Source organism: Pseudophryne corroboree, chromosome 6 (genome assembly GCF_028390025.1).
Source record: "Pseudophryne corroboree isolate aPseCor3 chromosome 6, aPseCor3.hap2, whole genome shotgun sequence".
NCBI classification, from domain to species: Eukaryota; Metazoa; Chordata; class Amphibia; order Anura; family Myobatrachidae; genus Pseudophryne; species Pseudophryne corroboree.
The window spans coordinates 472,960,714-472,973,536 of record NC_086449.1 but is presented as its reverse complement, the minus strand read 5'-3'; the positions used below and the strand labels follow the sequence as shown (position 1 = coordinate 472,973,536).

Here is a 12,823-nt window from a genome sequence, read left to right as displayed (position 1 = left end):
CAAACGCGGTCCTCAAGTCATCCCAATGGTCCAGGTTTTAAATGTATCCATGATTGGCCACAGGTGACTAAGGGGGACATTTACTAAGCAATGATAAGAGCGGACAAGTGAGCCAGTGGAGAAGTTGCCCCATCAACCAATCAGCAGCTATGTATCATTTTATAGTATGCAAATTATAGATGTTACTTTAGTGCTGATTGGTTGCCATGGGCAATTTCTCCGCTCTTATCACTACTTAATAAATGTCCCCCTTAATTAGCACCTCAGTCAATTTGACTTAACCATCTGTGGTGAGCCATGGCTATACCTAAATCCTGGACTGTTGGGGTGCCTTGAGGACCTCGTTTGGGAACCTCTGGTCTTATGCATTTGTTCACCATCAGGTAGTTTTGTCTGAGGATATATATATATATTGGCTTTTTTTTCGCATTCAATACCCTAGGACAGCGGTTTTCAACAGCTGTGCCGCTGCACACTAGTGTGCCGCAAGCGGTTTCTAGGTGTGCCGCCGCCCGCCAGGGAGATCCACTGCCGCTAGCCAGAGAGACCAGCCACCGCCACCCGCCGCAATCAATAGCTGGCTTGGGCAGCGCTGTGCACTTCCGCGAGCGGCCTGTGACCTATAGTGACTCATAGGTCTAGGTCACGCAGGCCACGTCGCATTCCTGCCTTGAGTGCCCGCCCTCCCACTGGCCAGTGCTGCTCCTCCATCCATGCTGCTCCGTGCTGCCTTCTCAGCACTCATCACAGCTGAGTATATATTTAAAAAAATATATATTTATGTGTGGAATATCTGTAGGTGTTTGAAATCAGGTGCAAACAATGTTTGAAAATACTGGGGGGGGGGGCAGTGAGTGGAATTATTATGTGAGTGGAATTATTATGGGGGGCAGTGAGTGGAATTGTTATGGGGGCAGGTAGTGGAATTATTATGGGGGGCAGGGTGTGGAATTACTATGGTCGGCAGTGAGTGCAATTACTATGTGGGGCAGCATGTGGAATTACTGAGGGGGCAGTGAGAGGAATTATTATGGGAGGCAGTGAGTGGAATTACTATGGGGGCAGTGTGTGGAATTACTGGGGGGACAGTGGGTCAGATATGTTAACCTGGAGAAGGCATAAGGAATTGATAAACCAGTGATAAGTGCAAGGTTATAAACGCACCAGCCAATCAGCTCCAATATGTAAATTAACAGTTAGGAGCTGATTGGCTGGTGCATTTATCAGCTTGCATTTATCACTTCCTTATGCCATCTCCAGGCTTAATACATCTGCACCAGTGTGTGGTGGAATTACTGGGGGAAAAATGTGTGGCATTATTATAAAATTTATATGTTTTACGATAAACGGGATGCTGGCTGTCAGTATACCGACAGTGGCATCTCGACTGTCAGACTCTCAGCAGCGAGTACCCTCGCGGGCTCGCTGCGCTCACCACACTTCAAACCTGGTAGCTCGCCACAGGTTATATTCCCACTGAGTTTGTGGCGTGGACCCACCAACCGAGTGGGAATACCCTGCAGAGGTCGGGATTCCACTTGTTCCACTTTCACTGGCAGTCGGGATTCCGTCATCGGTCTCCTGAACGCCGGAATCCCGACAGCCGGTATTTTAACTGCATCCCATTATTAGAAATCTGTGGGGGTGAAAGCATTTTTTTTTAAATTACCGCAGAGTCCAATGTGTTTGTATTACTTTGGGGTCAATGTGTTTGTGCTACTGTGGTGGCCAATGTGTTTGTTTAATTACTATGGTGGCCAATGTTTTTTTCCCCCTGGGGCACTGATGGTGTGCCTTGGCAATTTTAAAGTATTGCCGGTGTGCCGCAAGTTGAAAAAGGTTCAAAATCACTGTCCTAGGACTAAGTTTTTCCAAACAGTACTTCTACTGTTTCAAAAATGTATTCAGTAAGAAAAATGCTGGAATTTGTGTGTTGTTAGTTAAAGCAGACTGTGTTTCCCAGTGGCGGATGTAAGGCTACTATCTTCCCCCATGTCCCTGCTGTTGCAGCTAGCTGCTATGTTTATATGAAAAAAAATAAAAACTCAGAAGCTGCTCTGATGCAGGGGGAGGGGTGGCAACAGAAATCCTGAGGCTATGTACACCTTGATCACTGCAGCACCACAGACAGCAGTTTAAGATGGATTTATCTGTGGGAATGGAATGGGGTTGGGTGGGTGCAGTCTGCAGTGCTACCCCAACAGGTGGTGCACCTAGTCACGTGCCTCACATACTGTACCTGGTGGGAAACCAATCACTGCTGTTACCTATTCTTGTGACTTAGATGAAGATCAAATTAGATCAGTTACTTTTTTTGGACAATATAAATAACACCAATGTTTTACCTAATTTATAGAGAATGCTTTAACCATTCAAATAAGTCCCTCTCCTGGTGATGCAATCTATAATCTATATCAGACAAATCACACACACACTAAATTGTTAGTGCAAACCTCCCAACATGACCCTTTCCAGGTGGGACAAAATGCTCTGTTCTGGACTTCCCTCTTAATTTAGGATTGCCCTCACCTGCTTAAAACAGGTTAAATGATAACCAAGGTGTTTCAACACAGGTGAGAGCAATTTTAAATTAAGAGGGAAGTCCTGGAACAGAGCATTGTGTCTCTCCTGGAAAGGGTCATGTTGGGAGGTATGTTAGTGTGTTCTGGTTTATAGAAGGATATTGGCGTGCTAAGAGTAAACACACACAAACATTACATTTGATTCAGCTCTTACTCTTCGCGGCATAGAACCAAAGCACCGTAAGGCAGCAATGCTAACCACTGTACTTCCTATACATGTATGCCCAAATAATGCAGTTTAATTCAGCATGTCCTATTGACCTCATGGTCCAAGTAAGCAGGGCTCTGCTGTTTAACTACAAGCATACTGATGGAAAATAGTATTATTTCCAAATGAGTGCTTTTACATAGAGGCAGTCAACACTTTCAATTGTGATAAATAAATAGTTTAAACGCTTCTGCACCTAACTGACATCTATTAATTTACAGAGGATTTTATTTCGGCTTTCTCCATATCTGCCTTCTTTATCTATCAAGTTTATCGTTAATATTTAGCTTAAAAGGGATCTTCATCTTTACAATGTGTCGCATTAATAGATCTATAGAATCAATATATAACTTTGACAACAGAAATAATGTTGGCGCTATGAGGCATTGATACCACATGCTCTGCGGATTATCACCTTTTGTAGTACAGCAATACTGTTATTTTCCTTTTAGAGAGCTGAATTATAGCGAGCTAAAGTAAACATTCTTAGCACAGAACCATAGCAAACAGCAAATAATGGTATTGCTTTAACTCATTGTAGGTCACACTGGGATTACTTAAACTTGATTATCTGGAATGGCCTTACATGGCCACGTTCCAGGCACGTAGACTATAGCAGAGCACAAAGAATGCTGCGGTTTAAAGTTTTCCCTTATAAAACAGACACTGTACATGCAACAAAAAAAAGAACGCACAGTAATTGTATATAATGGGTCACATTAGTACTGTAACTGCACCATAAGCAGTATTTTGTTTTCTCTAAAAATGTGCTCTGACCTGGCAAATAATTTCCAAAAGGTTGCAAATAGCTGCAAAAAATAGCAAACCAAGCAACAAGAGTACATTACATCCTAGATTTCAGAGTTGTTGTTTTTTTTTACCTATAGCCTTTATTACGGTAACACCTAGATTGCAGTACAGTGCTTGCTTCAAAGCTGGATATTACAGATTAAACACCCATGAGATTCTCAAGGGACTTTAGGGCTCTCAGTAACCAACTTGCCTTAAGTGACATTAGCCCTACCAAAAGAGGACAAAAACAGGAGAGGCTTTAGAAGAGTCTGCTCAGTGACCAGAATGGAACGCAACATAACATGGATCCTACGGGGTTTATCATATTTTATATCCGCCCCTATTCTAGTTAGGGTTCTCAGTGAGTGGCTTTGGTGGTCATTAAGAACACAGATCTTGAAATAGAATGTTGGCTGATGTTCACAGCTTGCTTGGCAAACATCACTGGTGACATAAACAGGAAGTGTAAAGTACACAGACTGTATATTCAATAGCACATGGAAATCTAATGGAAATTTGCCCTCATTTGTACATTTATATTTACATGTTTAAATAAAGTACTAAATTAATCTGTACCGCGTCTCACTGTATAGTAGCAGACATAGTCGATCTATACAAAAAGACATTTGAAGCACAAAATACTAGTATCTGTCTAGACAGGAGACAATGTGTTTATTGCATTAAGAACTCTTTTTGTACATTAATGAAACAACAATGTAAATAGAGCAAGCAACAAAACAGCAAGTTATACACAAGAAGCATAAACTATTCATGATGATTAAAAGAACAGTCAACATTTTGTCTATGGCTTGTGTAAAAAAGGTGCATTGATGGGGGCAGTGGGTCTAGTTATTGCCATGCTGTATTAGGGTTCTGAGTACAGAATGTGAATACTACAAATCCTTTAACGTAGATTTCATGTGAATCAGAACTGTGCATAATACAACACAGGAATCAGTCTGATCATCCTGCATGTGGTCTGTGTGACACCTCTGTCATTAATACTTTTGGCAAAACAATCTTTTTCTTAAAAAATAATGTTGATAACATCCAAGTTTTCCAAGACTCAAATATGTAATTTAAACAACTTACATCAACACATTATAAACATATATACATATAAAGTGGTTTTGAGTCCCCATTTACATACTATAATACAGGGAAACTGGAATTCCATATTTACAAAGACTGTTTCTCTACAAGGAATAATTATCCTTTTACAGCTAGACAACCCTTAAATACATTATAAAAAAGTGACGGATTTCAGGCTGCTTGTGCACTTCAGGGATTATACATAAAAAAAATGTACAGATCTCGGTTTGTTTGCCTTATTGTTGTGCAAGCTCAAGAACTCCTATTTAGAGTCTTTAGAAATGGTTGTTTGCCTTGTATTACTGCTGCTTCTTCGGTTACTTCTTGGTATAGGGAGCAAAGATTTGACTTTTATACAGCCAGGTTCTAGTTTCGGCTTCTGGTCACTGTAGTCCGACATCGGACTGCTGCGGAGAGGACATGCCCCATTCTGTGGACAACAAAGTGGTTTGGTCAGTTTAAGGCTGAAATTATTGAGGTAAAGAAACACAGGATGTCAAATATCCCTGCTAGTGCTTATTTATCATTCTATAGTTGAGAAATATTAGCAACTGGTTCGAACTAGAGATGAGCGGGTTCAGATTTACTCGGTTCTTAACGCCAGAATTATCGCAAGTTCTTTTTTTCTGGATTTTTCTTATTGGCTAACCAAAACACGTGATGTCCGTGAGCCAATAAGGAGATTCGGGTAAATCCGAGTAAAACCGAACCCGCTCATCTCTAGTTCGAACTTATGTTGGATCGTCCACCCAGACTATATATCAGCTATACTGCATTATACAAACCATGTGTAGGGAATTCAGAAAGTGAAATTCACTTCGCAACCTTAGTGCCGTGCAGTGTGAAAAAACAAAACAGTAGAACTAGCAATACTCCAAAGGTTGAATTTAGCTACTAGACATGCCCTGGACACAGATGTGACACAGAAACAATTTTTAGGTAATCACTGTAACAAAAGATATACAGATGTGTCCTCCTACATCCTTGCTGCAGTCATGTTAAACAGCCCTTCTAGTCACATACCTTGGAGTGACTCAGTAACGCCGAATGTCTTAATGTGCAACTTCTTCCATTTAAACGCGTCTAAGTCACACTGCTATATGACTAGGATGCAGAAGCCTGCTTATGCTGATTAAAATTATATGTGGCATGCCTATATTCTGTGTGGGTGACTGCAGCCGTATCTGCATACGTCATGCTACGTTACAGTGTTTTCCTGGAAATTATGGTAACATACCATTTCGTATGCAGATACAGCCACAGTCGCACACAGACTATAGGCATGGCACATATCATTTTAATCGGCATAAACTGCTTGTGTGTACTATTCGCATAGTGATGCAAATAAGACCCATTTTTGTCAAAAAAGACTACCGACGTTAGCAGAGCTGCCCGGGAGTTACCAGCTGACTCACGCCAGGCATCTCCTGCTGCATGGCATATTGAGGCAAGACTATGAGCACACATCTGTATACTGTATAATGGAAATTCAATGCTGGTGGCTGGATTTGACGATTTGGAGTAAGGTAGAGAGGACGCTCAGTGCAATAGAGGCCGGTATCTGGTTGTAAGCAGTTTACCATTATAACCAGAAATCAGCATTTAATATAAGGCATTACACATCTTAATGTAGGAGAAATGTGAAACTCGCAATAGACCCTGTTAGAGAGTCAGGACAAGTGCAAGCATGACACCGCTTCAAAAGAAGGGGGCAGATAGCTCACAAATGAAGGGTTGTTTCAACATGCTGAACCGCCCCACCATCCAGGTCAGGATAGTCCTGCCTAAAAGGTTGCAGTTGGGGAGTATGCTGGAACTTCTCCTATGACAAGCAACATCAAAATAACGTATCACAATATGCTATTAATAGAAGGTACATGTTTTTTAATTTACTACGAACTTCATTTGGAGGTTTAGATGATACTTTCATACTATCCAGTCAGACCATTTATTAATTCATTTGTTTAATGTATAAACACCAAAAGTATTGGCACCAGGGGACAGGTAGGTTATCAATCATAAAATAGTGAAAAATAGATTTTGTAATCCAAGAACAGAACCACAAATATGAAAAAATATAAACAAACAACATAATTAGGGAAGCCAATCCCAGTATACCGGTATAGAAGAGAACATAGCATTGAGGATAGGAGGCGTGGCATTGCTATTAGCGGCTTAGTCTCAGCTCACCCTCGCCCCATTTTCTACAATCTGGGGCGTGCCCAGCATCGTTGGGTGTGTCATTTGAGGACATGCCCTTAATAGCAATGTTACGCCTCATAACCACGATGCCACATCCCCTTATCGGGCAGGATCCCAGGGTTGGCTTCACTAGTTTTAATGCAGTGGTTCTCCACTCGAAATAGAAAATGAGCAAGAAAAAAAAAATCCAGAAGTGCTGTTTTTAATTTTTTACTGTTATATGACTGATAACCTTTAGGCCCCCTAACGCCAGTACTTTTGGTGTTTAAAATTTGATATCTTTAGAGGAGTTGGCAAATTCCTCTGTACAGATGTCTCCTCATACAACTAGTCTCAATATGCCATGTTGACTCGAGACACCTGATGCAAGTGAACCACTAGGTCCCATACGACTCAAATAGCACCAAGCGACTTTTTCATGCCTTTTTGCATGAAAATGTATCTTAGCAATTCAATGGCAAATATGGTGCACTGTACTGACTAATTTGATATGTGACACTTGTATATCTGTGTGTGACTGAGTCTGTATACAAAGCACAATTGAACGTGGCGTGGAAAAAAACAGTGGCGGCTGCTCCCCTAGCACTTTGTATACAGATTTAGACTCCGTTTCACACAGATATATGTGTCACATATTAAATTAATCAGCTGAGTCTACTAGTCCGTCCTAGCCCCATCACATTGTAACTGAAATACAATTTTGCATAAAAAATTGCAAAAAAGATGCCCGACGCTAGCAGAGTCACATGAGACCTTGCACACTTAGAAGGGTTGTTTGCCACAAATACAACAATAGTGTATGAGGGCATGTCTATAATTCTTTAACTGCAAGGTGGCAGATTTTTATTTTAGAATACATTTTATTATATCCAGACAATTCTGAGCACCACACAATGGGCCTAATTCAAGGTTGAGCGCAAAGCAAAATCTTCCTCTAATTGGCAATAACATGTGAAGTACAGGTGGGACAGATATAACATGTGCAGAAAGAGTTAGATTTGGGTGCAGTGTGTTAAAACTGAATTATAAATTGCAGTGTAAAAATAAAGCATCCAGTATTAACCCTGCACAGAAACAACATAACCCACCAAAATCTAACTCTCTCTGCAAATGTTATATCTGTCGCACCTGCAGTACACATGGTTTTGCCCATTAGAGGAAGATTTTGCTTTTGCACTCAACACTGAATTAGGCCTAATGTTTCTTGTAGTACACATCTTTTTAATAGTCACATTTCTAAAATGCAAGCTTTGCTCCCTTATATTTGTCAGTAAGCATCATACACCACAATATTACTATGTAGACAAAACAATGTGCTATAACCAGGCATGCTTGTGAACCAGCATACACTTCACATATATATTGCATTATTACAGGCCTGCAATCTAGTCTACTTACTTTATGTGGCATTTGACAACATGGTTTGTTAACAGTTGCTGAATTCTGGCCATTTGAAGGACTCTTAAATATCACCAGGCAGGTATCCAGGTCTGCAATCTAAAAATAAATAGTAAAAACATACATTAATGGTATTATCATATGGTAAAAGCCTCTTAGAATGTTATCCTGACCACACATATAATTTGGGTGACACAGAAAACGAGAGTTATGGTAGACTTGTCTTTGTTTACTCTCTTTCGTTAGAATTGATAGAGTCCACAGGGAACATCAGGGGTTGTAGGTGGTGGATGAGAGTCCGGGAACCAAACAGTTAAAGCTTTCAGCGTATCCCAGAATGCTCGGCTCCTCTCCCCTATGAGCCCGCCTCCATGCGCAGGCATTCAGTTTTATTAGTCAGTTCAAAACAGGAAGAAGAAAGGAGAGAAGAAAGATGTAAAGCACATAAGAACACATTCTCGCAGACAGGAGAAAGGAATCAGAGGCCAATGCCGTAGAAACCCAGAGAGGCCAGGTGCGTCACAGGCATCCTGTGGACCGTAAGAACTTCGAAGAAAGAGAGTTAACAAAGGTAATCTACCATAACTCTCGTTTTCTTCTTCAGGATTCATAGGGTTTCCACAGGGAACATCGGGGATGTCCTAAAGCAGTATTTCAAGGGAGGGGACGCGCCCGAGAGGATAAAAGATAGATTAGATATATTGTAAGCTTGCGAGCAGGGCCTTCATCCCCTATGTCTGTCTGTTATTTCTCACTTGGTCTTATCACTGTTGATTCTAATTTTAAAGCGCAACAGAATATGCTGCGCTATATAAGAAACTGTAAATAAATAAATAAATAAATAAAAGAATCCGGCGTTCAAAAGAAGCATCCTGCGAGGCGAATGTATCAAAAGCATAAAACCTAAGAAACATGTGGCCCGAAGAGCATGTAGCCGTCTTGCACAATTGTTCGGCGGATGCACCATTGCGCGTTGCCCAAGAAGGTCCTACAGACCAAGTAGAGTGGGCAGAAATTGAAGCTGGTACAGGAAGGTCAGCTTCAACGTAAGCATGTGCAATGACCAATCTAATCCATCTGGTCAGCATCTGCTTAATAGTAGGCCAACCATGCTTTTGAAATCCAAACAGAATGAAAAGAGTATCAGACTATCTGATGGAGCTAGTACGGTCTATATAGACATGTAGAGCATAAACTACATCCAAAGAATGTTCTATTGCTGAGAAGTCTGGCGAGGCAAAAGCTGGAACCACAATTTCTTGATTAAGGTGGAATTTAGAAACCACTTAAGGAAGGTAGCCAGGCCTAGTTCAGAGAACTGCCCTGTCTTGATGAAAAATCAGGATTGGGGGGGGGGGGGGGGATGCGACAGGAGAGAGCCTCCTGGCCGATGCAACAGCAAGCAAAAACAGCACTTTCGTCGTCAATCATTCGAGATCGGCTAACTCCAAAGGTTCAAACAAGGGCTCTTGAAGAGTGTCAGATCAGACAGATCCCATGGAGCTACTGGAGGGACATAAGTAACTTGTATGCGGATGACACCCTGAAGAAATGTACGTACATCAGCAAGTGAGGTAATTCTGCGCTGGAACCAAACAGACAATGCAGAATTGTGTACTTTGAGAGAGGCATGTCGTAAGTCTAAATCCAAACCTTGTTGAAGAAAAGCAGATATTCTTGAGAGTTTAAAGACAGTTGAATCATAATGCTTTGTAGCGCACCATGTAAAGTAAGCATGCCACACTCTATAAAAGTGCTGAGGCAGGTTTACATGCCTTATGCATAGTTTGAATTAGAGCGCTTGAAAATCCTTTTGTCCTTAGTATTGATGATTCAAGAGCCATGCCGTCAAAGACAGATGGTCTAGATCTGGAGGGAGACATGGGCCCTGAGATAGAAGGTCCCATCTTTAAGGAAGTTGAAGGGGTTGCTCTACTGAGAGGCTCTGGAGATCAGAGAACCAATGCCGTCTGGGCCACGCTGGGGCTACCAGCAGGAGGTTTCCTCCTTCTTGTTTGAACTTCCAAAGGACCCGAGGTAGAAGGGATACCGGAGGGAAGATGCACGGTAGACGAAAGGTCCACTGGACTGACAAGGCATCTACGAATGCTGCCTAAGGATTCCTGGACCGGGATCGGAATATGAGAACTTTGTGGATGAGATCCATGTCTGGTAGACCCCATCTGTCCACTAGGAGTTGGAAGACCTCGAAGGCGAAGAGCCCATTCTCTGGCGTGAATTTCCTGACGGCTTAGTAAATCCGCTTCCCAGTTGCGTACTCCTGGAATGAACACTGCACATATGGCCAGAAGATGACGTTCGGCCCACCAGAGATTTTTGGACACTTCTTGCATAGTCATTTTGCTGCTTGTACTGCCTTGATAAATTACATATGCCACTGTTGTGGCATTGTCTGAGTGAACCTGAACAGGTCTGCCCAGAAGAGCAGTACAGCCTAGAGTCAACGCATTGTACACTGCTTTCAATTACAACACATTGATTGGTAAGTGAGACTCTGCCAGGCTCCATCGCCCCTGAAATGAGTGTTATTCGGTTACAGCTCCCCAGCCGCGAAGCCTGGCATCCATTATGAGCAGCACCCAGTTGGGGATCCAGAAGGGTCATCCCCTCTGTCCAGCTGCTGGTCGTGGAGCCACCAAGTCAGTGAAAGTCGAACCTCCGGAGTCAGAGTTATCATTTGTGACTTGATGCGATGATGCTGACTGTTCCACTTGGCAAGAATCAGCCGCTGTAGAGTGAGTGAGTGAAACTGCGAATGCGACCATGTCGAACGTGGACACCATCAGACCGAGATCTTGCATTGCCAAATGAACGGACACTCAAGGACAGTGAAGGAACTGGCAAATTTTGTTCCTAAATTTCAAGATCTTGTCGGGTAATAGGAAAAGTAGTTGACTTTGAGAGTCCAGAAGTCTCCCAGGTGTAACACCCGCTGCGACTGTGTAAGGGAGGACCTTTTACAATTTATCAGCCATCCATGATGGTGAAGGAAGTCTACTGCAAGTTGGAGATGACGGATGAGAACCTTGTGTGAGTTCACCAGGATCAGCAGGTCATTCAGGTACGGGAGAATTCTGATTCTCTGACAATGAAGGTGTGCTGCCATGACAGCCATGACCTCCGTAAATATCCTGGTAGCCGTAGCTAGGCCAAATGGCAATGCCTGGAACTAATAATGTTGGCTGCAAATAGCAAACCGCAGGAATCGCTGATGCGAGAGTGCAATAGGAAAATGCAAATAAGCATCCTGTATATCCAGGGAAACCATATAGTCCCCAGGATCCATGGCCAAAACTATGGATTGCAGGGTTTTCATGTGAAACTTGGAAACTTTCACAAACCTGTTTAAAGATTTGAGGTTCAGAATCAGCCGGTGTGACCCATTGGGCTTTGGTACCAGGAATATGGTCAAATAGTAGCCTCTTCTCGGTTGAGACTGAGGAACTGGTACTCTCACCCCAGAGTGTAGAAGCGGTAAAATACTGTTGAGGGGGCGTCCCTTGAATGAGATGGCGTACCCGTGAAAGCCTACTTCCTGCACCTAAAAGCCTGAAGTGGTAGTGGTCCAAACCTGCGAAAGTGCAGAAGTCGGCCACCCACCCTCTTGTAGAACATCCTCTGTAGAGAACCCTGCAGACTCTACATGAAAGTAACACAGGGGATTCTGCTTGTTTGCATCCCTTTTTGTTAGACATGTTAGCAAACACAATAGTGCGAGTGTGGTATGTGACTAAATACAGCCAATTATGTGCTGTGAGCAATGACCCTGACAGCACCTGCGCACAGGCTATGGAAATAGCAGGGATAGATATATAAGATGTAGCTGAAAGAAAAGTCAGACAGCAGGACTAGCACACAGTCACATACAATGCAGATAAATATACAATATTACTGCAATGAGCACTTGAATCAACTACTTGGCTGGTTTTGTAAGCAGCTAGGATGTAAGTGATTGTAGAAACCTGGCTTGCGGCAGATGTTTTTACAGGGATCTTGAGCTCAGCGTTCCCGGAGACCTGCTTGCTGCCTTGCTGTAAGATGTCTGCCCAGCTCTCTGAGGGAAGGAGGGAGGATCAGACAGCTCATGGGTGGGAAATCTACTGTAGACGGACGCCCAGAGCTGAGGGAGGGGCTACAGGTCAAGCGCCGCCTCCCCTATGCTTGTCTTCCACCCCAGGTACATACTTGTAAATAGGCGTTTTTTAGCATCTGGACCTGTGCCCCTTAAGCCCTGGTGGTCTATTGGAGTTCCTGCCCAGAGACAGTGTCCACAACAGTGCCGCGGTCCGTCTCCCTGGACACGCGGTGGACCACGATTTAGATGCAGGTCCCAGTGAGGGGACCCTCTTACCTGCCCACCATTGCCGGCCATGCAGTCCCGGGGTCCCAGCAGCAAGCGGTGCTAGTCGCTCAGTGTGTGGTCCCCTGCCGCAAGTTCCCGGTCTTAGGCTCTGGCCAAGCGTGAGTTTCCACGCCGGCAGGGGGGATGATGGAGCTGAAGCACTGAAGTCTGACAGACTTACAGTGC

The 12,823-nt window shown here is 43.1% G+C and overlaps 1 protein-coding gene across 1 annotated transcript in view; it reads right to left on the bottom strand.

The window, feature by feature from the left end:
- Window positions 1-4,231: 4,231 nt before the first annotated feature.
- CTTNBP2 (cortactin binding protein 2) overlaps window positions 4,232-12,823 on the bottom strand; it is a 164,779-nt gene continuing 156,187 nt past the window's right edge. The window contains exons 22-23 of the mRNA XM_063927221.1: window positions 8,275-8,373; window positions 4,232-5,104 (exon numbers count right to left, since the gene is read on the bottom strand). Of these exons, the coding sequence (XP_063783291.1) occupies window positions 4,937-5,104; window positions 8,275-8,373 (267 nt within the window). The 3' untranslated portion in view covers window positions 4,232-4,936. The remainder of the gene's footprint in view (window positions 5,105-8,274; window positions 8,374-12,823) is intronic.